Below are 14,338 nucleotides of genomic sequence, written 5' to 3'. Positions count from 1 at the left end.
TTAGTCTATGGTAACGTGCGTTCCATCGCAAAAAGGTAAACATTAGAAGCATTCAGTAGGTTGAAACTTGTGCTCGTAATGTTAAAAAATGCTTTTTGGCCTGCTAATAACTCGGAACGCGGTTTTTATGTCATAGACAAAATAACGGGACGAAAAAAAAGGTTACAAAGGAATAAACAATTCATTCAAATAATTTAAAAAATTACGTTTGAAAGTCGTTGTGGATCGGTAACGATATTTTATTAATTTTATCAGTAAACAAGTATATAATCTTATTTCTATATTATTTCAAATGTTAACACGACTGACACATAATAAATATTTTATTTCATATAGTACTTCATAAATGTATTAGCAAAATTTCGAAAACTGAGGCTTGCTGAGGAAATAGCCCAAAGCTTAGCTAAACTTATCGTTGAAAATCTACCAAAATTACCTACAACATGGATGATTTCCTGAAGATTGAGAAAATAGGTGAAGGTACTTATGGTGTAGTGTACAAAGGAAAAAACAAAATTACTGGGCAGTTTGTGGCTATGAAGAAAATTCGTTTGGAATCTGAAGACGAAGGCATCCCGTCCACAGCTATTAGGTAAACGCATATTCCTTGAGTTAAGAGACCAATTTTCACATAAAACTATTACACTTCTCTAAAGAAAACATGTTGCAAGTGAAAAACATAACCTATTGTATGCTTTCATGATCAGAGAGATATCACTGCTGAAAGAGCTGAACCACCCGAACATCGTAAAGTTGGAAGATGTTCTCATGGAGGAGAGCAGGCTGTACCTTATCTTCGAGTTCCTCTCCATGGACTTGAAGAAATATATGGACTCGCTTGGATCTGGGAAAGTATGCATCTGTCAATTTTTTATACAAAGTTATTGGCTCAAGTGTTTATCTGTGAGCAGTGATATTTAACTCAATAACTACTGCATTCTTCTACTCTGAAATTCTCTCTAAGCCATACCACTTGTATTCAGAAACAAAGTGACAATTCCTTTAAATTCACTTTTTACTTATCTCAACAGACAGCACAATACCTTATTACATATATTTAGACACTAGCTTCTGCCAGCTGTATCACCCGCATCCCGTGGTAACCTCTGCACAAACTCTATTAAAAAGGAGGTAGCCTATAGCCTTCCTCGATAAATGGGCTATCTAACACTGAAAGAATTTTTCAAATTGGACCTGAGATTAGCGCGTTCAAGCAAACAAACAAACAACATCTTTAGCTTTATAATATTACTATAAGTTAACAATGCATTGGTTACAGTTCATGGACCCATCTGTAGTGAAGAGCTACTTGTACCAGATCAACAACGCCATCCTGTACTGCCATCAGAGGAGAATACTCCACCGGGATCTAAAGCCACAGAACTTGCTTATTGACAAGACTGGAATTATTAAAGTAAGATGCTCTGCTTAATCACTACTGTTTACAGTTTTATTGATATACTCCTACTTCCCACACTACTAAAAAGGAGCTTATTTGTCATTCTGATTAATAACTTCTACTGTGTAGAGGTCCTGAATTAGTTACAAACAGCCACAATGTCCAAATGCTCATCTTCTTTTTATTGGTGTGGTATGAAAATGGGTAACACTTGTACACACTAATAAATTTGGTATTAAATCTATCAAAACACTTGATTTGTATGTTGGATCAACTAAATACCCTAAATCGCAAAGGCACACCTAAATTAAATAAACTCTACTGTCTCATAGGACAATTAGATCAGTTGACCTTTATCCATACTCTCACTCCTTCATCAAGCAAGATGGATCGCAGGATAATCTTTGCGAATTAATTTTCTACAATGATATAATTCCAGGTGGCTGACTTTGGTCTGGGCCGTGCATTTGGAGTTCCAGTGAGAGTATACACACATGAAGTGGTCACGCTGTGGTACAGGGCCCCTGAAGTCCTGCTGGGCAGTCAGAGGTACTTGTTGTTAATACCTTTAGTTTGTTTATATTATTGTCTGGAGCCTGTAACATGTTTTTTTTGGTCCAGGTATTTTTTCTTAACTATGAATTTGCAATTTTACCAAGTTAAGATATGAATTGTTATATAAATTACTCTTTTTAAAAATTGGACGTCTTCTTGTATGATCTTTTCAATTCTAAAGCAAATGGAATGCTATCTTTGCTTTCAGGTACTCATGTCCCATAGACATGTGGTCGGTGGGCTGCATATTTTCAGAGATGTCCTCAAAGAAACCTCTGTTCCAAGGAGATTCAGAGATTGATCAACTGTTCCGCATATTCAGGTAAAATATACATTTATGTAACCCCATAAACATATGGATCTTTTCCTTAAAATATGTTCATCTTCATAAGATGACTAGGTCTATGACATTTGTAAATAAATAATAATTTTCAGAATGCTTCGTACCCCTACTGAAGATATCTGGCCAGGAGTGTCATCACTGCCAGACTACAAACCTACATTCCCTAACTGGACCACATTCAATCTTCATAATCATGTAAGTTAAGGACTGAAATAATCTATATTTTACATAATTGGAGACAGGTGTACAACACATATGATTATGTCTGGTAGTAAGCTGATTAAATTCTTATAATAGAATTGTACACATACATTATGAGCTATTAGAAGCAGAAGATGATTGCTCTATTATGATTACTATACTACTTACCATAACTGTCTCAGAAATAAAGCCATCTTATTAGAAATCTGTTATCATTCAATAGCAGTAAAGTTTAATTTGATTTGCAGGTACAAAACTTAGACGAAGTGGGCATGGACTTGCTGCAGAAGATGTTAGTATACGACCCGGTGAAGCGCATCTCTGCGAAGGACACGCGGCGGCATCGCTACTTCCGCGACGTGAAGCTGCCGCCCGGACTCACGCTCAACGCCGCCTACATCCGCTGCCAGCCCGACCACTCGCCCGACAGCGACTGCAACGGACAGAGCGTCTAGCGCGTCCAGCCGTCCGTCACGCGTCCAGCACCTCCGCCACTCGGTCACACTGCTCGCTACGTCAATGTAAATCCCCAAATATCTAATGGTTTTAGGTGATTGCTTGGACTTGTGACGGAAAACTCGGAATAAAATGGTTTCTTGATGTTTCACCATTTCCTGTCTACATGTTGACACAATTCTGAATTAATAACAATTTTATTGTTGTAAATCATCTAGTTGTGGTGTTTTTCTGATATTTACGACTGTATGGGAGAAGCTTCGGTCACTGTGATCATGTTTTAATAAACCAACATTCAAATATATTTCATTTATAATAGGTATGCACTTGAAGTGTGTTTCTTGTATTTATATATTTCTTCAAATTCTGTATTGTGGATAATTTTATTTCAACATTTTATATTTTAATTATTTATGCTATACATAAATACTACAATGTTAATTTCAGTATCATATGTGTTACCATTTTATTCATCGTGACTTTCCACTAAACATCTTTTATGAGACTGACTCTAATATTTTATCTTCTCTTCTATCTTTGCCCACCAGTGAACAAAAACAATTGTGTCTGTGATGGAAATATAATTGAATTCTATAAAATTCATAGAAAATGTGTAACATGTGGCCTTCAAATTGTGTATTGTAAGACTAATCGTAATGTAAATAAAATATTTTAGCGGGGTCATTCGTTTGAAAGCGTCGTCGGCTAGGTCGGATAGCTTTATATTGTGCATGGTACCACGTGTTGCGCTAACATATTCAAGTGGTATTAGTTTCTAACCCACTTTAATTTCCATATAATTGTGTTTGGCGTCCCGATGGGTGCATGTGTGTGGGTATACGTCAGTACGACACACTATCTCAGTGGTATCATGCGTTTCTTCTGTTCTGACAAGGTTCTTTGGTTTCCATGTTTGTGTAGTCGTCTTTTAACTTATACTTAAGGTGAATTTCAGTTTTATTATATTCAATTTAATTTTTAAATGTGGAATGTTTGTCTTATTGTATGCCTGCGGAATATCGTGGCAGTCTTGTGAACTTTAGTTCTTATGTACAACACAGTGGTCAGTAAATAAATTTAATAATGCTGTAAATAAGTTAATTGAATCATATTATGTGCCAAAAAGGAAACTTAATACTAGGACTATGCTCTTGGCTACATCTTAAGGCCCAGCGCAGTCCGAGAAGAGCGCAGCGGAGAGGTGAGACACTAGGAAATCAACATTATTGAAATAAAGTGCAAATATCCTCCTCCTCCTCCTCTGGGGTCTGCGCTGGACTTCTGACCACTGGGTTACATTTTGTTTAGCTAAACATGAATAATGAATTAATTACATTGATTTTAATAATTATTTAGGTATTATCTTAATTTTAAAATAATTAAAATATAATTGACAAGTTTTAAGCAAAACGTAGTTTTCATTTATCACTTCATGTGTATTCACCCCTCAAAAATATGGTTAAAATTGCGATTGGATTGCGTCTGAATATAGTCTGATTCTCGCATCCATTTTCATGACTACGATATTTTTAAACTAATTTTGTCCAATACGGCAATGACGACACGATCAAAGTTTAAGTTCACAGACACCATAAAGCCTTCAAATGCGCATTTCCTGCTGACGACGCGACTTAAGGTCATGGCACATTATAGCGGCACCGCAACAGCACGGCGTCGCCTCGAATTAAGACTACGGCTAGCTGCCAGCGCCCTAACTACGCGTTGGCCGCGAGGTGTAAGCTTTTTAAGACAGTTATGATTGAACACGACGTAATGACGTTGTTTCGCTGCCGACTCGGAGTCGGCGCGTAATGAGCATGCCGTCGGCGCGCTGTACGCATGAGGTCCGCTCGCTTGCAGCACGCGGGCTGCGAGCCGAGTTGTGTGGTAGCGGCAAGCGCGCTGACTGCTCGCCGTTGGCTTTTTCATATTGACACGAAATATATTATAATATACACGATTTACAGCCAATTTCTTCATCAAAAGTAAAAATCAAGGTAATGTCTAAAGTAAAAGTAACGGTCAAATTCGATTTTTCTATTAGTTTTGCTGTCATTTTAGCCTTGAAAAAACGAATTTGACCGTTACTTTTACTTTAGACATTACTTTGACTTTTATTTTTGATGAAGAAACTGGCCGTTAATGCTCTAAATTGAATGACAACTTAAATGTTGGTGTGGAGCCGTGATGTTGCGGTGCCGCTATACTGTGCCATGACCCTAAATTCATTTATAAAGGTGAACATTTTGCCAAAAGTAAAATGTTATCTTCTAAATGACTTCTTTTTCTAAATAAATTTGATTGAAAGTCAGAACAGTAGCACACCATGTCATTGCAATACGATTGGTATTATTTTAGTAGCAGAGGCCCGATTATGCTAAGTTAATAAAATTGAATCGCAATAACAGTTTTAACCAGTAATATTTATTTATTTATTAAGGGACAAAAATCAGTTAGGTATATAAAGAAACATATAAAATATATAAATAAATATAATGAAACGAATAAAGTATTAAAACAACGATAAAATATTATTTATTGTAGGTATGTCTCTACCAGAACTCGGGACTAAAGAATCCCGGATTTCTGGACGGCCAATGAAGGCAAACCGGATGCGGGAGACATATCCCCCGTCACGTCATGCTTCACTCCGGCCGGCCGGAGGTGGGGGACAGTATACTCTCCCTGGACCACTTGGTATATATAGCCCTGCCGGCGGGGTCGCTACTCCCCGTCATTCGATTCAGATACTATTATAAAATGAAATATAAATCCAAAAAAATGACCCAAAGAACGCAAAATTGACCGCTTGAGGGCTTGACTGCGTGACCGCTCCCTGTCTGTTAGATCCCTCATTAGACCATGTTCCCGATGCCAGTCTTTGTTACTATTCTTAAAAGACAGATCAGAAGGGGTAGACAAACATTAAAAACACATAATTCATAGACATACAACCGTGCAAGTTTTATTGCTTACAAACATTACTTTTATAAATGATTTAACGATATCAAAACAAAGTTATTAAAAATACAGCATTGAAGATAATTTGGAAATCATGTCAATTCTGAAGGTCCGTCATCGCAGTCGACATCTTAACTTCTTCTTCTTGCCAGCCTGCTCGGTGCAGGTTGGGCGCAAGGAGGATTGACATCTAAAACGGCCGTTCCTGACGGCGTGGCGTCCTCGACCGCATCGTCATCCACGTCGTTGACTGCACCTTCATCCAGGCTTTCGGCTGCACCATCATTCGCGTCATTAGCCTCAGGTCTATCTTCCCCATGGGAACCAGCATGAGGTTGCTCGTATTCTGAAACATATGTGGGGAACATATCAATATTCTGCCCAGCTTCGTGAATAAGACTGAAGCATACATCTTGAAGAAAATAAAATAAAACTTCCTTTTATTTTTATTTGTTACTCGTACGTACCATGGGCGCATGTGTGCACTTCAAGCGCCCACAGACAAAAATGTATGAAAATTTTTAAAACAAAAAGAAAAAAAATAGCTTCAGACTTTTCACGAATGGTAAAATATGATTCAGTGAATAGTGAATGACAGAATCCGGATTTCCATCACTCCCCATACACTGCCGGGTGACAGAGGCTCCCAGTTTGCATGTCATTTTACGCCTTCATAGCATAGGCGCGCAATTAAGCCGTTTAGGTTGCATACTATGACGACGTGAAACAGAGACCCATACCGTCGTATGTTCTCTCAGCGGCCTCCAGAATAACACCGCCACGGTAACAGAGACCCATACCGTCGTATGTTCTCTCAGCGGCCTCCAGGGTAACACCGCCACGGTAACAGAGACCCATACCGTCGTATGTTCTCAAAGTCTCAAAGTTACAGTCAAGGTCAAAATCAGTCATTGAAAGTAGGTCAATTAGATCAACACATCAATATTCATGCACCCTTTCATGGCACGCACACAAAGACTCATGTACATTCGAACGTCCTCAAAGTCCTTGTCATTGTCAAATTGCCTTGCAGCTCTCAAAGAAAGCCAAGGAGGTCACATTTCGCTCGGCCACTGCTGACCATTCATTTGAAAGATCTAAGTTTTCAAAGAAATAAATCATGGCTTAATATTATAACTTTGACATCATCATCATCATCATTGGCCACATAGCATCTTGGTCAGACAACTGTGGCAGTGCTTGTCTATGCGGTTATTAGTGCCGCAAGCACTTTCTTTTATGGCTAGATAAGCCAATAGCTGCACGACACACAAAACTTTGACACACAAAATCAAAATAGTAATCCAAAATATCACCGTTACTCATCGTTAATCACGTGCCAACAAACATAAGTGATTAACGGTTGAAATTGACATGTATGCAGTTTTATCATCTTTTATAAAATAATGGTAAGTAAAAGGTCATGATGGTGAAACAAATTGAAAGTATATAAGATCAGAGTGCATTCTCCTTAAGACTCCATATAAGGTTATTTCAATTGACGTTGCCACCTTTCAACACCATGACGACCACCAACAAGGAACTAGCCAGCAATATTGGGCCGCGCCGACACGGCCATCCTGCGCTTTACACGTCCTCGTGTAAGTGCACTGTAACAGAAATAATACCAAGGAATATCTTTTCGTTCGGTCACTTGTGACCATAAAAAATATCGATTGGTTGATAGTCCCCAACAGTTCCCCATTCTGTGGACACACTAGAACAAACAAACGAGTACGTTTCCAGTCGTTCGAAAGAACCGTAAACACACGGTATTCACTAAGTAGTCAGCAAAAACGTAACTCTAAAGGTCGGACGTAGCGAGATATATCTTTAAAGCCACACAGGCACTCTTCGTCGCTTAACTACTCTACTAGTAACACTTGCAACTAACAGTACTTTTCGCATGGGTACTTGCTGCTGAGCATTGATCCAATGTAACGCACAATATTTACCAGTGCCAGTACGAGCCACATGAGGAATTACGAGGACCTAACTACCAGGCCTACCTAAAACTTAGTGAATTTTAACTTAGTCTGTTCCATAATTGAGCTCGGCTCAATAATTCTTATTCGTAAATGCATTATTATGTGACGTCATCTCACGGGTATCACAATTGAAATACTTATTTCAGCTAAGAAAAAAATTGTCTCGGATGTGTGACTGAATAGCATCTAAACCAGTTGCTGGTCATAACAGCGATTCTCTCTAAGGAGATCAGCCAGCTGCGCAAGGCACACTATAGCTCACAAGCATTTGGGCAGACACAAATGCACTGTTACTCTCATATTTGGTTGAGACGGTAATCCAATACAACCGGGGAGATATCAAGCGTATGATCAACATTTATAAACTCACTGATGGATAGGTGTCTATCACGAACTTATAGATTTCGGGCTACTTTTGAGAGTTTCTGTAAACCCACAAAGCACTTTCCGCCCGACCCGGGGATCGAACCCGAATCTGCACAACAGTCGTCCTATGCGTCTGCCAGACCAATGAGGCCAATGCAACTCAACTTGAGAACCACATGAAAAATAAAACAGATCACCTGATCGCCTGAATGCATGATATGCCTGAATCTAGCCCAAAGCCTACTTCCTTAACCTTCTGACTACAGATATCGGAGATAAACTGAAACTACGTGAGAAGCACATAATTTGACAACGTATGTGCTACAGTTTCTTGCGCATGCTTTATTGCTGCATGCTGTGCGGAGTGCCACCTTTCAACACCATGACGACCACCAACAAGGAACTAGCCAGCAATATTGGGCCGCGCCGACACGGCCATCCTGCGCTTTACACGTCCTCGTGTAAGTGCACTGTAACAGAAATAATACCAAGGAATATCTTTTCGTTCGGTCACTTGTGACCATAAAAAATATCGATTGGTTGATAGTCCCCAACAGTTCCCCATTCTGTGGACACACTAGAACAAACAAACGAGTACGTTTCCAGTTGTTCGAAAGAACCGTAAACACACGGTATAAGTCTCATGTGGTACATTTGTCTTATGGCGAGAATAGTACCTAATACGTGAGCTGGGAACATGTATCCTGTCTGTCGAGTGGAGCAGCTCGTCAACAATCGCGAGGTCCCTCGTGCGTTTCGTGTGGAAGGAACCTCTACTTCTGTCTCGCTGTGGTGTCACATAGTGTGACTCTCTGCTGTTATTATACGCGCAAAGGCCTAGCGCTGTTTGCAGAGATATTACAAGAGGCATGGAGTGATAATGCCTGGTGAGATCAATCCAGTTCTTATGTATCTTATCTGTTATAAATAATTAAGAAATTCAGTCATATGCGACTATGGTAAATCCTCTTATTGGTTTATTGGTTTGCAGTGCGCGACGACTCGGGTTCGATTCTCGAAATGCGCCAGAAATACTCGATTAATTTTAGTTTTAATACAAAACCTATGTATGTTTCGAAGTTTGCAAAAGTGTTTGCATGACAGTGGAAACTGTAATAATGATGGCTAAATAGTAGAAGCAAAGAGATACATCTTCTATCTGCTTTTGAAATGTTTTGGCTTATCACATTTATCTAAATGTCTTTGCATGCAAGCTAGACTAGACAGAGCTCAATGAACTTGCTTCATAATTAAAACTAATAGTCCCCAGGCCGGCGAACAAATTTTTTTTTGATACATATACATTTAAGACTTTGTGAGTGTCTTCCTTACGATGAGTCCGACAAACTTTTCGAATGCGCAAATTTTGGTGCCGCTGCGTTTTTTAATGCTTGACTCCTGAAATTGTCGATATGACGTCACTATGGCTCTTCGTACATACACGTTTCATTTTTTGAGGTTTGTTCAATAAAGTTAACTAGAAAATTGTGGTCAACTTGTCCGATAAAGATCATGCTGCGTTTGGAGTGTCCACCATCCGAAACATGTCGATATGAAGTCACTGTGTCTCCCCATACATACATGTCGGTCAAATACAACAATGATAGATAATACTATTCTTATTGCAAATATCGACTTGTCCGACAAATGTAGTGAGGCAAATAGTCAGTTCGACAAGAAAATGAGAAAAAAATATTACAATTGGAAGAAGTTTATTCTTTTTGTCAATTTCTGACTTAGATATTCACGTGCATTATTTAAGTATATTAAATTGGCATACTACTTACCAATTTTAATTACTATTTTAGAAAAAGTAGCCTGACTAAGACGTATTGTTGATAGTTTATATTATATTAAGGAATAATATCCCACATCTATTAATGGACTATATATCAATCAAAAGGTCTTTTTAAGTGCAACATTTTGTCTCAACATACCACTTATCAATTCTTAGTATTTTAGAAGATATAGCCCAAATAAGGCGTATTATCGATAGGTTTTACTATGTTAGGGAATAATGTCCCACCTCTAGGTATGAACCATATGTCAATCGAAAGATCTTTTTAAGCGCTATATTCCGTCTTAACATACCACTTACCGATTCTTAGTATTTTGGAAGACATAACTGACCTAAGGCATATTATTGATACTTTACATTGTGTTAAGGAATAACATCTCACTTGAAGTTATGAGCCATATTTCAATCAAAAGATCTTTTTAAGCGCAAGGTTGTATTAGCATAACTCCGACAAATTGTTAGTACTTTAAAAGCTAGAGCTTTTCTAAGAATATATTATCGGTAGGTTCTGTCAAGCTAATCCATTACTTCTTTAGTAACAAATTATATATTATTTGAAAAACCTTTCCAAATGAAACATTTCGTGTTAACATACTTCCGAAAAATTGTTAGTAGTTTAGAAGCTAGAGCTTATTTAAAATTATAATTATTGATAGATGTTTTCAATTAAATAAATCCCATCTCTAGTAATGAGTTATACATCATTCAAAAGACGTTTTTAAATGCAACATTTCATATTAAAAAAACTTCGGCGAATTGTTAGTATTTCAGAAGCTAGAGCTTATACAAGGTGTTGATTTGCATTTGTGCCATAGTTCAGGAGGAGGACATACAATAAGTAAATAATCGATTGGAATTACAGTAGATGGGAAATAACTAATATGCACTGCTATTTTTGGCATTGTAATGTCGTGGTATTTCCGAAGTAATCCAATTTTATGAATGAAATTTATGAGTGATCGTTGCGTATGCTTTGTGTTTGCGTTTGTGTGAGGGTGCAGCACGGTTTTAACGCCAGTAACACACGCGCCAAGTTTAAATAAGGCTAGATGACATTTACGGAATTCCGAAAAAAAATTAAAGAAAAAAAATTACGTACCAATTTTTTTATTGATTTGGGTCGAGAATCATTAGCATAATTACTTCCTTGAATATGGCACGGATGCAAATCAACAGCTTGTATAAGATTATTTTATCGATAGGTGTTTTCAAGTTAATAAATCCCTCCTGTAGTAATGATACATATATCATTCGAAACGACTTTCTAAATGCAACATTTACTATTAACATACTTCACACCAATTGTCAGTACTTTATACCAAATCTTAAAATATATCTATATTTTCCGGACGGTGGACACTCCATATGCAGCATGATCTTTGTCGGACAAGCTTACCACAATTTTCTAGTTAGTGCAGTCATTGAAGCGAAAAATACGGTCTAACCTCCGAATTTTTTTACTGTGAACCGATTTGCATGAAATTTTGGAATTAGGTTCATCCTACCCTTAACTTCAAAAGTGAATATGATTTGAACTCCGCCACCCCCCCTGGGGGTGGTTGCCACCCCTTCTTTGGGGTGAATATTTTTTTTGCAAAATAACCTCGGATATCGATAGAAGACCTAATTTTAAGCATAAGTTGTCTTTAAAGTTTAAAAAAAAATCCAATACTTTTCAAGTTATTGGCAATTGAAAATTCGCAATTTTTTCACGTTTTTCATCGGTTTTTTGCAAATATCTCCAAAAATATACATTTTATGGAAAATGTATAAAGAACAAAATTGTAGCAGGTAAAACAACGAACAATTCGTTTTTTTTATAAACTGTTCTAAGTGCAATATTAAGCTAGATATTAAAGATCAAAGCCGTTTTTTATTTTGTCTGAAATTTAATCGACGTAGTTTATGCCATATATTATTTTAGTAAGTTGATCAATTTACGAGTTTTATTATTTTCCGGTTACATATAAACACATTACAATAGTTGTGACTCTTTATTATACTGCCTACTCTCACATTGCTCCAAATATTGATACTCCGAAGTTTTCAGTTACTAAGTAGAAAAAAATATGACAAGTTTTTGGACCGTAACTCCTTCAATTTTCATGCTATCACAATTTATAAAAAAACACTGTAAAAGTAATTAAGAGAGCTACAACATCCATCATTGCAATATATAGTAAAGAACTTTTTTCTAAAACGGTGAAGGGTTAAAGGGCTTAAGAGAGGCTGTGATTGCGCTGCCACGCGCTCTTTAAACAATCATATCTCCGTCAATTTTTGTTCGACAGAAAAAACAAACAAACCTAATTGTTTGTCAGAAAAATACCTAATTTTTTTATCAGTACACTTTTATACGTATCTGTCGTAATTTTTGAGATATTATGAAAAACAAGTGGGTTTTTCTTTAATTTGAAATTTTGTTATTTTCGTTAATCGCGACTTTTTTGAAAAATATCTGTCCTGAAGCAGCCAAACTGATACTATCTATCAAACTCTTCATAATAAAGTTAATCCTAGGCGGAATACGATTAATTTTAATTTTGGTGGAAATGGCACTTATGAAACCCATTGATTTAAAAGAAAAAATATAAGATGCTCCCCTTATTTGCAATACAGCTCACTTATTTTACGTGCAAAAGACTTTTAATAGTGCTCATCTTAAAGCTTATTTCAAGCACTACAAAACCCATTTTTATTAGAATTTATAAAATACATCTACTCGCCGCTACATGGCATTGACCACAACGATTAAATTTCAGACAAAATAAAAAACGGCTTTGATCTTTAATATCTAGCTTAATATTGCACTTAGGACATTTTATAAAAAAAACTAAGTGTTCGTTGTTTTACCTGCTACAATTTTGTTCTTTATACATTTTCGATAAAACGTATATTTTTGGAGATATTTGCAAAAAACCGATGAAAAACGTGAAAAAATTGCGAATTTTCAATTGCCAATAACTTGAAAAGTATTGGTTTTTTTTTAAAACTTTAAAAATTAAACCGACTTCCCAAAACACTAAAAAGCAAAAAAAAAACTATTTTTAGGTGCATCGGCCTAGAATTCGGTGTCTAATGGATGTTACTAAGTTAATTTTGCCACCGACTTCTAGGCCGATGCACCTAAAAATAGTTTTTTTTTTGCTTTTTAGTGTTTTGGGAAGTCGGTTTAATTTTTTTGTAAAAAAGTTTTTTATTTAAAGCTTTTCAGTGATACGTATAGTTGTCACTATCCATACAAGTGGGAAGTTCTCATCAATACAAAGAATATAAGTCCAAATACGAGGTATTTTACATATTCAGTTGTCGAGTTCCCTCGACTTTCTCTGGTCTCCATCATCAGGTCAGCTTCAAACCTTCACTGTTGCAAAGGTCTTGTCAATACAAATAATTTAAGCCCAAACACGAGGTAGTTTACATATTCAGTTGTCGAGTTCCCTCGACCCTCTCTGGTTTCCATCATCAGATCAGCTCCAAATCTTCACTGTTGAATAGTGCTTTTAGGCGTACACCTGAGTATCAAGTTTTTACCCTATGTATGCCTACAACTTTCGAAGGTTGCCCTCGATTTCTCAGGGTTTCCATCATCAGATCCTGACCTGATGACTATGGGACCAACTGGCAGCTATTCCGAGTCGAACAAAAAAAGAATCACGTAAATCGGTCTATAAACCTCGGAGTAATCGATGTACATACATAGAAAAAAAAAAAAAAAAAAAAAATATACCGGCCGAATTGATAACCTCCTCCTTTTTGGGAAGTCGGTTAAAGACAACTTTTGCTTAAAATTAGGTCTTCTATCGATATACGAGGTTATTTTGCAAAAAAAATATTCACCCCAAAGAAGGGGTGGCAACCACCCCCAGGGGGGGGTGGCGGAGTTCAAATCATATTCACTTTTAAGGTTAAGGGTAAGATGAACCTAGTTCCAAAATTTCATGCAAATCGGTTCACAGTAAAAAAAATCGTAGCAATAATGCTTCAATGACTGCACTATAAACAAATCTCAAAAAATGAAACAGGTATGTACGAAGAGTCGTAGTGACGTCATACCGACATTTTCAGGATGGTGGACACTCCAAACGCAGCACGATCTTTATCGGACAAGTTGACCACCATTTTCTAGTTAACTTTGTTAAACGAATCTCAAAAAATGAAACAGGTATGTACGAAGAGTCATAGTGTCGTCATATCGACATTTTCAGGATGGTGGACACTCCAAACGCAGCACGATCTTTATCGGACAAGTTGACCACCATTCTCTAGTT

The 14,338-nt window shown here is 37.1% G+C and overlaps 1 protein-coding gene across 1 annotated transcript; it reads left to right on the top strand.

The window, feature by feature from the left end:
• Nucleotides 1-183: 183 nt before the first annotated feature.
• LOC124639657 (cyclin-dependent kinase 1) lies at nucleotides 184-4,364 on the top strand. The gene is made up of 7 exons (XM_047177099.1): nucleotides 184-592; nucleotides 708-852; nucleotides 1,280-1,414; nucleotides 1,839-1,948; nucleotides 2,163-2,276; nucleotides 2,390-2,492; nucleotides 2,747-4,364. Exons 1-7 carry the CDS (start codon nucleotides 444-446, stop codon nucleotides 2,951-2,953), a joined length of 963 nt encoding a protein of 320 aa, XP_047033055.1. The 5' UTR covers nucleotides 184-443; the 3' UTR covers nucleotides 2,954-4,364.
• Nucleotides 4,365-14,338: the final 9,974 nt, after the last annotated feature.

Source organism: Helicoverpa zea, chromosome 19 (genome assembly GCF_022581195.2).
Source record: "Helicoverpa zea isolate HzStark_Cry1AcR chromosome 19, ilHelZeax1.1, whole genome shotgun sequence".
Taxonomy (NCBI): domain Eukaryota; kingdom Metazoa; phylum Arthropoda; class Insecta; order Lepidoptera; family Noctuidae; genus Helicoverpa; species Helicoverpa zea.
This window is presented reverse-complemented; position numbering and strand designations above follow the sequence as displayed.

Excerpts from the sequence above, each read along its gene's own strand:
- LOC124639657 (XM_047177099.1), top strand. The coding sequence starts at position 444 with ATGGATGATTTCCTGAAGATTGAGAAAATAGGTGAAGGTACTTATGGT. Across the intron at positions 1,949-2,162 it reads GTCCTGCTGGGCAGTCAGAG|GTACTCATGTCCCATAGACA; the intron begins GTACTTGTTGTT and ends CTTTGCTTTCAG. Across the intron at positions 2,277-2,389 it reads CAACTGTTCCGCATATTCAG|AATGCTTCGTACCCCTACTG; the intron begins GTAAAATATACA and ends AATAATTTTCAG.